Raw genomic sequence first — 12,175 nt, 5'->3', positions numbered from 1 at the left:
ATCGAGTTGCACTCTGTGGGGATCTTTAATGAGATTTTTTGTGCCCACTGTCCTCCATCTCTCCCTCTCTCTCTCTCTCTATCTCGAACTGCCTGGAAGCGGTCCAGTGGCTGGGTTCCCGGAAGGGTGTTAAAGGCTATTTATGTCGGGCTTTGTGTGTCCGGACCTGCGTCTGTGTGTTTGTTGCAAACAGAGAAGACAGATAGATTAGCTCCTGGAAATATGGAGTATGTTGTTTGCGGTTGCACCTCCCCGAGCTGAATCCTCTGAGTATTTCGGCACGCGGGGATGTGAAGGTGTAGCGTTACATGTTTGTGTGTTTGCCTATGTGTGTGTTTGCAGTCAACACGAGGAGAAGGAGAAAGCACTGAAGGAGCAGCTCTCACACCTTACTGCCCTCCTACCAACCCTCCAGGTAGAGTGAAGTAAAGACCTGATAATAAATCACCATAACCAGCAAGAAAAACTACTGCTGCTGACATATTCTGCTCATAATACCTTCAAAAAAATACACAGATCCTTTACTGAAGCAAAGACCTTCATTCAGAATCTCTAGTTAGTAATAGTACAAAAGTATTATCAACAAATATGTACTTAAAAGGGCTCTGTGGTACTTCGGTGTTGTGCTGGAAGCTGGTCGTTAGTTCATGTTAGAGGAATCCAATGTTGGCCACTGTTACTCTCTCTAAGTGGGTTGGAGAGAGGCACTGAGACGAGCCACATGAGAACGTGCGTGAAGTCACATCCAGTGGACCGTCGCAGAAAATCTGACCTGAGTCCTTCACAAAGAAATCCACAGTCATGCAGCATTAAACAACTTAAACAAAACCCCCTCAGGCTTGTACAGACGACCAAGAACAGACGGGGAAGGACTCATTTTTCATGTCGTGTTACAATCGGCTCACGTGGCCAATAAAAAAGTGATTAGCACGTGTCAATAGCTACGATTTGTTATCTAGAGCCCCTTTACAGCATCATGTAAAGTATCAGTCAAATGTAACTGGGATAAATAAATATATAAACAGTGTATATATAAGTTAGTTTTAACTACTTTATGTGCACAAAGGGGCACGAGATGAATCTGAGAGATCGTGAGAACAAACAGAGTTCTGATACAAATATATATATATATTCTTGTAAACTTATATTTAATCTTTTTAATTGTTTTTAAAGATTTTAGTTTAAAGGCGAAATAACTGTGTGGTGGAACTGTGAACAACTCTCCTGCCATCTGAAGCAAAACAAGTAGCCAGTAATGTTGGGACCAGCTGCTTTAATCTTAACCAGTGAATTGTATTTTTTTAGATTAATATGTGTTTCTGAAGTAACTCCAGATGTCAGATAGATGTAGTGGAGCAACAAAAACGATCCTATCTATAAAGTGAAGTATAATGTAGCACAAAATGAAAATACTCAAGTAAAACTACTTAGTTACTTTCTACCTCCGCCTGTACTTCTATACTTTTGCAGATAGACTATAAAGGACAGTGCTGCTAGTCGTGGGATGTTTCTAATACCATTTAATCTCAATTTGTTGTCTGTCGGTGTCTCATGTTCCGTGCCGCTTGTTTGAAATCTGACCTTTTAATCTCTGATGGTTTTAGGTTCACCTCTTCACCTGTTCGGCCTTCCTCAGCTCAGCCAACAAGTTTGAGTTTTTGGACATGGGCTACGTGAGTACAGCCTCATCATCTGCGAACTGTGTTTTAGTTATATATTTTTAGATAATATGACATGTGGGTAAAAAAGGAGTGACCGGACGAGGAAAAGGAGAAATTAACAGACAAATAGAGATAAAAGGATGATTCATGTGTGTGATATACTGTATATCAGTGAGTGACACTTAATCAGTGATTGTAGCAGCGCCGTGCCCTCTCTCTAAGAACAAAGTTTACTCTGTGGAAGTTTTCTTGGCAAGAGAGAAGTTAACAGTATTAGCTGAACTGCATTGGCCTTTCGACGGAGGCTGTCCATAATATCTCAGCGAGGTGAAGCAGGTCACTGAATCACACCCCGGATGTTCTTGCTTACGCAGCAACTCATGGAGAGGCTGAAGAGGATTGTAAAGCTCCCTCATCGACTGAGACCGGTGCAGAGCAGCAAAGTGAGTAGAAGCAAGCCTTCATGCAGAGCTGGAAAAGGTTACCGTCTGAATGTAATCCACTGCAGTACTGATTAGTGGTTTCACTTGTTCCCACTGCTGTTCCACCGGTTTTTCTTCGGTGGCCCTAAAGCCCAGAACTAATTTTTCTTGTGAGAAAGTTGAGTTCAGTGCCTTCTCATAAGAGCTTTATTAAGGGAGGTCACACATTAGTTAACATGAATATGATGAAAACGTGTTCCTGCAGGTTAATGTTGTACATTAAAAGACACAACACGGAGGACACGACGACAAGGAGACGTCAGCGGCACATCCAAGTTCTGTTTTGTTTTGTCTGCTCGTTTAGTTTGGGTTTATTTTCAGTTTTTCAGCAACAGACAAAAATGTGGCAGGTCGAGTTAGAATATGTTAAACTAAAGGTCAACACAGTGCTCACATAAAGCTGTAACTTGATCTTATTGATGGATAAATTGATTGATTTATGAGCATGTAAAAAAAGAGAAAACTCATAAAAACAAAACAAGAATAACAATGAATGTAAAACAAACTGATCCAACAAACTCAATAAATTAACATTTTCATAAACAACACAAATTAGTTATAGATCTTCTGAAAGGAGCAGAAAGTCGTATACACTCATGTATTCTTATCCCACTTTCCACTATCCATTAACTCATAGAATAATATAATAGTAATCACGGAGTAGTGCTGTTATTTTTGTTTTAAACATATTTATTTTTATTCTAAATGACGATAATATTAATTGTTGTTATTATATTTTTATGTTCCCATCAGGGGTTTTGCGATATCATTATATTCACACTTACCATGATATTAAGAAATGAAATATTGATACCAGGTTCATAATACACATGTGACACATGTTTGTTTGTTTGTTTCTTTCTTTCTTTCTTTCTTTCTTTCTTTCTTTCGAAATGTTTTCCAACATAGACATTCAAATACACAACAAAAACCCAACAGAAAAACAAAAATATTAAATTCAATTAGAATAGCACATCAGCGAAAGTGATTTCTAAGTCCTTCAAAGAGAAAAGTATGCCCTGCTAACTCCAAATCTTCCATTTTCACATCATACTTATATTTCAACAACGCTCGTGCTCTAACCCCAGACCCTTAAACACTAGTCAAAACAGTCACACCTCTGCCCTCTTTCCCATTTTTCTTTCCTACTTCAATAGATGACCAATTTTGCCTGAATTTATTTACATTAATGACTCTTTCTCACGTGCACATTATTGAAGCTCTTTTGATATGATGATAAGACTAAAGTGACTTTCCTCCATTAGATCAACACAGACTACAGGAGTGAGTTCGCTCGCTGTCTGGAGCCCTTGCTGCTGCTGCTCGGCCCGCGCTGCCCTCCGTCTGTTTCCGGTTCGAGTGTTGCAACGAGGTGAGATCATCTCTCTGGATGTAAAGTTTTATTTTTACAACGTGCGTTCAGCGCCCGAATATCACCATGGCATTATTCGGATTCTTCCAACAAATCAAAAGAAAAAAAGTCTGGGCAGAAAATTTCACACTTGCGAAGGATCCAAACTCAAAATCCCCAAATGGTTTGCGAGTACAGATGGCAGACAGCGATGACTGCAGCGAGAGGAAAGGAGGCGCCATGCTGAGTCGCACTATGGCAGTTATTCTGTCTGTGTCTGCGAGCTCTGTGCGCTGATATGTTTACGTAACTCACCTTGTCGCATGAGGGGCTGGGAAGGAGGCTGTCGATCCTGTTTTAGAAAGCTCTGCTTTTGTTGTGGCCGGGCCAGGAACACAGCAGATAACATGACGAGTAACTAGTGTAACGTTTAGTGTGTTTGCTCTTTGTCAACGCCGTATAGTCTCAGAGAACTACATCAACCAGCAGTAAATACAACCTTTATTTAAACACACATCGCTGCTCGGTACAGAGAGTTTTGTCCTGACTGATTTGTTTCCACATCAGAGTCTCCCAACTGTTCACAGGTCCTTAAGCCCACCCACTAATGCCAACATACTGACAACTCTCTTTTCCAACTTGCTCGACGCCCTGCCAGTGCAAGATGCAAAGTGGGCAGGGATTGGTGGGCGGCCGGCTGGCACTATTTTTATCGTAATTTCACAGAACTCTCCAGGATTCATCTGGAAGTTGGCATGCAGGAGCGGTCGGCCGGGCCGCTTTGTTCCAGGCCGCTGATGTCACAGCTTTAGCACGGGCACAGTCTTTAATTGGCGTTTGGTGACGGGAGGACAGAAGCCGGGCGTGCAGAGGATGACATGTGTATGGCAGAGAGAGAGGGGTACATGTTGTAGACGGGTCCTCTGTTGCATCAACACTGGGCGAGAAGGCAGGAGTAAGAGCCTAACAGACTCCAGGTAAAGTTATCTGTATTTTATGTCAAGTCATTGCAGTTTATTGTCTTGGATCAACTTTCATGAGAACAAAAGTGCAGTGTGAACTCAGTTCATTCAGCTTTAGTTGTTGAATGTCTTGAATGTTTATGGTGATGGGTGGAGTGAGTGTGTTTTACAGACTGAATTGTGAGGGATCAGTTAAACGCTGGCTGTCTACTCCCTTTAGTGACTTTCAGTTGATGCCTTTGACACCGTTGTTCCAAAAAGTGCTTAGTGCAATTTTTCAAGTCCACTCGATCCTTCAGTCCACAGACGGAGGAGGAAATGGGCTTTTACTCACCTTATGGTAGTTCAGAACGCAGCCCACATGGTGTAGTCTGCTACTCGGTGCGACTGGATGTGTTGTTGTGTCTGATATATCCTCAATTGCTGTCTGAATGCTCCTTCCCCCCACTTGTTAGCCGCAAATCGAGCAGGAATTGGTGGACGGCCAGTTGGCTGGAACTACTACAATCATAATTTCACAGAACAGAAGTGAAGTTGTGCACCCATGTTGTTTAGTACTACTTTAGCACTGGCTGTTTCTTTAATTGGCTGTGCTGGGACACAGCGTGGATGCTCACAGGACTACAGTCGTATGGAAATGTGAGGTCGATGTAGTCACACGTAGGCAGGTGGAGAATGGCTTCAGGGCAGTTATGCTATGTGAGGCGTGAAGCCAAGACTGCGGTCCCACCAGAGCCCAGATAAATGTATGTTTATCTTGTTGTGTGGCTATGTGCTGTACATACATACCTTCACACGTTGGTTGAAGGTGTTGGTGAGGAGATGTGAGTGTTTTGAGTGACAGCAAGTGTACCGATTCACTTCGGGCACATGATATTTATAACAGAATATAACCTCCTTCTGATCAGGTCGTGTCGTTGAGATCGAGATCTCTTTGTCAAGAGAGAACGGAGAAAAGAAAACAAACGAGACAAATACGCGAGCAGACGATCAAACGCACATGTAACACTTAGTTTCTCTCAAAAAGCTTCTTGTGGTTACATTCAAACATGAACATACACTTTAAAATCTGACTCAAGGAAGCTGATGACCTTAAAATTACCAAGTAAAGCTCGTACAACTTCAATTTAATAGTCTAGTTTCCTTGGTTATTCTGAGGTAAACGGTTTTCTGACATTTTAAGGTGTATTAAAAGATGAAGCCAGACGACCAGGAGTTGCAGCTCTGTCCAACATTTTCCAGCAAAGCTGTATTTATTGGAGAAAAAGAAACTTAAGGAAAGAAATGTCAAGCGGCTGAAAGGCACTAAGTGTCCATTTTATTTGAAAGAATGATTTGTGCAAACATTTGACCCTCTTACTCACACTTTAACGGAGAGATGGAAACTACCGTCGAGGTGTGCTCGAGTGAAGCACTTACCTCCGCTGGGGCAGCACAAGTGGCTGCGCTGAGAAAGAGCCAGACATTAATGTGTGCAGCGTATGAGAATCAGTTTTATTGGCTCACTAAACAATACAGAACACGATCAAATGATTGTGAAAGCAGGAATATGTATTTTTAGATTAAATAATAAATAGTAAAATTGTGCAAAGCAGTTAATATCTTAACAGATTACAATGTAAAAGTAGTGACAGGGTTATAATAATGGAAATTCTGGACCGGGGGGACGTTCTGCATAAAATAAGCACACGATTCCCAACTGAGTACAATGACAGAAAGCTCTGTCAGCGAGGACCTGGTGAAAAAAAATAGATTTAAAATTCTAGGAATATTGCATTTGAGTTTTGAACATGCTGCACACGTACCACATTATAATATCTACACAGCCAGTACAGAGCTGGCTGTTATGGATCAGTATCATTTTCAGTTTATCTCGTACGAGGCTTCAGTCCTCCTGTGGTTTAAGTGGCAGGTGTTATCTGGACATTTAGTTCTGTTGGCGAATAATCTCGTTAAGCTCAGTTATTAATGAGAGAAAAAAAGGCAGTGTTTTTTTTTGTTTCTCATCACCTCAGGCACCAGTCCCCGCTCTCCGTGTGCTGCCGCTCCCCGTCTCTCAGTGAGATGCCCCAGGGCTCTGTGTTCGGGCGAAGGCCCACCTGTCACCGCAACATCTGCACCAAGGTCCTCCTGGCTGAGGGGACGGAAACCCCGTTCACCGAGCACTGCCGCAACTATGAGAACACCTACAGGGTGAGCGCTGCGAGTGACTAATGATGTAGATTTACAGATCAACAGGACAACATTTCAACAAGACTTAAAAGAGTCTCTGGTGATGTTAGCAGGTCTGAGAGGCTGCATTTAGGCTGTTATTTAAAGTAGGGTGACCATATTTTAAACCTCCACACAGTTGTACCACATAAATAATTCGACGGGGGACAATTATTTCGGCTGGCATACCTACTGAGCATGCCTCTCAACACCATTAACCTCCTGAAGCTATTTAGAAAAGACTGACTTTCTTTTTGGCACAACAGCTAACTGTTAGCATACTGAAAGGTTCTGTGGTTCTGTCTATCCCTTACCCTAACCCTCTCTGCTACCCCGTTTCCATCTCTCTTCAGTTATATTATAAAATAAAGCCATGAAAGGGCAAAAAAACCTTAAAAAACCCTTTAAAAAAAAAAGGAAAAGAAGAGCCACAAGCTACATAGCATATAAGTTTCCCCATGACTCACAGGCCAGGAACAGTCTTGACAATGACACACTGGCTGATTCACACACATGCAGATAAATCAGTGTTGCAGACAGGTGGTGCATTGTTTATATTTCTGTAATGGGTTAGGTTAAAATGACTGGGACAGAACATCATATAAGTCCATGTAAGCACCGAAAATAAGTAAAATATCATCAATTTTATTTAAATCGAGGTAAAAAAACAGAACTATTTGGTAGTTAATGTTTACATTTTAGGGTTTAACGTAAAATAAATCAGACACCTAGCTTGAAACCGGGACAGTCTTGGACAAACCGTGACCTCAGCTAACATCAGCATGCTAACACTCTTACAGTGATGATGCGAACATGCTGCCGTTTACCGGGTATGTAACTTAATTTACTCACATTGAAAAGAAATTACTGAGCCATGGTTGTATTTCTTACAAACAATTAGCTCCAGCTTTTTGCCACTTTATGGCTATTTTACATCAGAATAATGACACTCGTGGGACATAGAGAAGAAGCTTCAGTGTGTGTGATAAAGAGGCACTGAGCTCAAACTCTATGCACTTTTTTTTTTAACCTCAGTTCATGTCGAGCTCTGTGAAGCTGACACCACCTCTGATCCTCAAACAGTGTAAAGACAGCTGCATGATTTCTTCTGAGGATTCCTCCTCGACCTGTCTAGTAGGCAGCAAGGTTTTCACGCTCAGATGCGCTTCACCTGGCATCCGCAAACCCGTCAAATCTCTGCCGTTTTAAAGACATCGAAAACACCTCCTCGGTGTCGTATCTGACGCGCTGTATATGTGTGTGTTTGTAGACTTTCCAGACAGAGATTCAGAATCTGAAGGACCAGGTCCAGGAGCTGCACCGAGATCTGACCAAGCACCACTCCATCATCAACACAGATAAAATGGGAGAGATCCTGGACAGGTCGCTGCACATCGACAGCCAGATAGCCGCTCAGTACTCCACTGTGGAAACTATGAGAGTCATGTTTGAAGAGGTGTGTCAAATGATACTACCTTGATGGTTTGACCTTTGGCGTGTACCTGCCTCTGCCAGGAAGTTCTGACAAAAAAAAGTTTTTACATTGGCCTCAGTCAGCACCTCAAGCTGCATGCTAACAAGCTAGTTTTCAGCCATTTAGACTGTGAGGGATCCAAACAGAGACAACAAAAAGAAACATGGCATCACATATATATATTTTGGTTTAAAATACTTGATGTGGTCGCCACAAACATGGCAGGAAAATGTCCTTGTACTGTTATTACTTAATGAGAATCATCTTTTCCTCGCAGGTCTGGGATGAGACTTTCCAGAGGGTCACTAATGAGCAGGAGATCTATGAAGGTAACAACAGTGATTATATTTTCTTCTCAAACATTTGTCTCTTTCTCTCGTTCTTATTCGAATTTAACTTCCTCTGTTTCCTGCTTCCAGCTCAGCTTTACGATCTGATGCAGCTGAAGCAGGAGAACTCTTACCTAACGACCATCGCCCGACAGATCAGCCCCTACATCCTGTCCATCGCCAAAGTCAAAGAGAGACTCGAGCCCAGGTGTTGTAATCACAGGATATGTTCTGCCCATGTTGTCCATCTGCTGCCATATTGGTTGAAATGGAGCTCTTGTAGCCTGAAGTAGCTTTGAAATGAAGTACCGCTTAATGAAGCGTGGGAGTGTATGTATGGTACCGAGCTGGATGAAGTAGATGACAACAACAGAACTGTTATTTTAATTATTAAGTGAGTTTTTGCAGACGTGTAGCTTCACTAAACAAAGTTAGTTTGTCTTTTTCGCGCTTTTCAAGCTGCTTTGTTTTCTTTTTTAAACAATAATCTGACTAAACTAGAGGTTAGAAAGGATCCATCTGATTATTTTCAAATCTTTCTGCCAACAAAGAACAACAGTAAATTATTTAGTATTCTCTGCGTTTGTTCCCTCGTGCCACAGAGCTTCGCTGTTGTCAAAAAACTATTTAAAAACACCTCCCTGAGCCTCATTGTTGCGCTGGATGACATGTTCCTTCATTAACATGAACACGAGCACCGTGATTTATCTCCACTCAATTCCACAAACACCGTTCTGCTGCAGTAAATACTCACTGGAGCAGCAAATTTGTATTAATCCGCAGCTGAAAGTAGTCCCCAACGAATGCACTATTTACTCCTGTTCGTGTAATGTTTGTTCAAATCTACAGTGAGACGCTGTTTTCAGATTTTTTTCTACAAATAAAACTAAATATTCAGACCCATTTTCAAAAGTTGACATCTTCAGTAGGAACCAGTTGGTTTGGAGATAAACTAACACATTGTTGGTTCTGTTCTCTGTGTGAGATTTGTTTTCAAGAAAGAAAATACACAATAACATCCATGTTGTCCTTTAAAAGCCATGACAACTCAAGATTTGTAACAAATTGAAAAAAATGCATTTTCTAGGTTTCAGGAGCCCAAAGAGCACAAAGACGACCGCACAGAGACAATGCTGAAAATCTATGAAGACAGCACAATCGCTAAAGACAGTCAAGACAGGTACTGACACATACTGTGCACAGCTGTCGTTTTTATACATATGTATATATATATATATATAAAGCCTTATGTTAATTTTTCAGTCATGGATGTCACAGTTGCAAAATGGTGAGGACCCAAATTCAGATACGGAGGCAGGCGAGTTGAAAAAGGCGGCGAGCTTCAATGAGAACTAATCAAAGTCAGTCATAAACCAAAAATACTAAATCCAGAGATCGAAAAGGCAAGCAGCAAAGGCAGGCAGAATAAAGTCCAAAAAGCAATAAAGGCAATAAAACTGAAATCAATGAGTGAAAAACTAAACAAACTACGCAGACGCGAGGAGCACGGGACGCCACAGGTAGACACAAGAAGAGCACAGGACCAGACCAGACGAGCCACAGAAGTGCTTCACAAAATGATAAAATTCAACATAACAATAATATTAAAATATAAATAAATACAATTATTTAAGATTTAAATTCACACAGAGATACAAACTTTTTAATAAAAGGAGATTTAAAAGCAGCGGTAGATTTAGCAACTGATGTATCAGTCGGTCGATGTTATCAGGCAATATTGGCCGACTGCAGATATATTAGTATTGGCTATTGGTTATTATAAAAACAACAAACAGAAAACAATGCTTGGGATAAGTACGAATTATTCAATTTCTGGTGAAGTTTACTGAAATGACTGGTGTCATTTTAGACAATTAAGTTTATGTTTAACTGTAAAATATCTTTCCTCTGTTACACATCTTAGTCATATAACTACATTTGAGGTATCATTGCTAAAAATGTGTATATATCAACCAGTATATTGATATTTTTTTACTTCCTTATATCGATATTGGCACCAAAAATCGAGCAGCAGTTAGGCTCTAGTTTTTTCAGGCCTGGACTGCAAGAGCCAGATCACCCTCAGTCACCAGTCGGTCTCTGGGAAAGATCAGAAAACCAACATCAGTGGGTCTAAGAGGGCATCAAGGCTCATAAAGCTGTTTCTTGATATAATTAGGGGCCTGGTCACAAAAAGCCTCGAAGGTCATCAGTAAAATGTAAAAAAATCAATGTGATAATGAATGGAAGGTCAATGCAGGGAGGCCAGAACTGAAGTTATATGTGACGGATATTTTTATGTGAAAGACACAAAAAAAATCTGTCGAAAAAGTCAACCAGTCATCGTCTGAATGTTTCTCACATAACAGGCCCAGGTCAGGTAGTAGCTGCCATTCAAATAGAAACATTTATTAAACATGTTTCCCTGTGTTGGACTCTTGACTGAAGCACCTCATTTATTTTGTCTTGGCAGTAACAACCAGACTTGTGTGACAGACCAGGACAGAGACAAGAACAACCGCCCGCTGATCCTCGACTCGGGGGAGAGCTCCGTCAAGACCAACCGTCCTGGCAGGCAGAGAGTTCCCACAGAGACGACGTCCAGCCACAATGAGATGCCTTCATAAACACCGTGTCGTCCCCCCCCTGTCCACTCCCCGTGCCTTAAATCAACCGTAACAAGCCCCGGGATGGTGTGTGACTTCATCTGTCTAGAAACTGTACATAACGTTTTCTCAGCGGTGAGGAGCTGTCAGCAGCTTCAAGGTGAGCCCCTCTGATAGACAGTGGACGTGCAGACATGGAGGACTCACTGCTATCAGTCAGAGCCGGGCGAGGACGTACAGCAACAACAACACCATAATGAATTTGTTTTATTTAAGTGTCACGGACGACTTCAATGAGCAAACAAGAGTGAATCTCACTTTCCTGGATTTGTTCCTTCTGTTGTTGTCAGTACTTTGGCTGTTAAAGTGATAAGTATGCTGAGAGTGTGAATTATCGCTTTGTCTTGTGTGGAATTGCTTTTTTTTTTTTTTTTTTTTTAGCATCCATTCTTTGCATAAAACATTTTTTTTCTGGAAGCTGATGATGGATGACCGCCCAGGTCCGATCCCCCCTCACAGAAGATTGTTGAACCGACGTGACAGCACAGATGGAGCACAGCAAATGCAATGATGTGTGTGTCATCCCGGGTGTCAGTGTAGGTCACATGTTGATGTGTGTCATGTGTAGCATCTCATGCATCAGTCTCCTTCTGAAACGAGGCAGTCTTTTCCTGTCTGCGGTGGGGATTTAGTTTTTCCCCCCCTCCCTGCAGTTTCCACACCTCCGTGCAAAAAGTGAATTACAGAGGTGTGTGACTGTAACTGGCCTCGGCTTAACCTCCATCTCCCGCTAGTTTCTTTCCCCGACTCCACACTCATCCTCGATATCTCAGCCGACCACGGCGCCGCAGGAAATGTATTCCTCTCGGTTTGCCATCTTGACTTCGTGGCATGTCAATGTCAGCAGCGTGCTTTAAGGCGTTTGCCCTGCAGGAAATCCGCAGGTAACTTTCCCTCTCGCCTACTTCCATTCTCCTCCTTTACCGCAATGTATGCTTAATTACTCGTGTATATATGCAGGTGTCATGTTAAAGGGGCATTTTGTAAGATATGGCCAGACTTTTAGTTTAAAACATTCAAAAAATAAACTGCCATTATC

General features: G+C 41.7%; 1 protein-coding gene across 3 annotated transcripts in view; it reads left to right on the top strand.

The window, feature by feature from the left end:
• The window catches only part of rnf207a (ring finger protein 207a), a 26,872-nt gene extending 14,697 nt beyond the window's left edge, over positions 1-12,175 (top strand). For 2 of the 3 annotated variants that reach the window (XM_084349447.1, XM_084349448.1), the window contains exons 11-20: positions 343-415; positions 1,605-1,673; positions 2,036-2,104; positions 3,409-3,515; positions 6,472-6,649; positions 7,938-8,123; positions 8,419-8,470; positions 8,561-8,678; positions 9,558-9,650; positions 10,944-12,175. In XM_084349447.1, coding sequence (XP_084205573.1) covers positions 343-415; positions 1,605-1,673; positions 2,036-2,104; positions 3,409-3,515; positions 6,472-6,649; positions 7,938-8,123; positions 8,419-8,470; positions 8,561-8,678; positions 9,558-9,650; positions 10,944-11,097 — 1,099 coding nt within the window. In that variant the 3' untranslated portion in view covers positions 11,098-12,175. The remainder of the gene's footprint in view (positions 1-342; positions 416-1,604; positions 1,674-2,035; positions 2,105-3,408; positions 3,516-6,471; positions 6,650-7,937; positions 8,124-8,418; positions 8,471-8,560; positions 8,679-9,557; positions 9,651-10,943) is intronic. The other variant, XM_084349449.1, reaches the window with a different exon arrangement.

This window comes from Pagrus pagrus, assembly GCF_965226575.1.
Source record: "Pagrus pagrus genome assembly, chromosome: 3".
Classification (NCBI taxonomy): Eukaryota; Metazoa; Chordata; class Actinopteri; order Spariformes; family Sparidae; genus Pagrus; species Pagrus pagrus.
The sequence above is the reverse complement of the archived record's forward strand: the minus strand, read 5'-3'. Positions and strand labels throughout refer to the sequence as shown.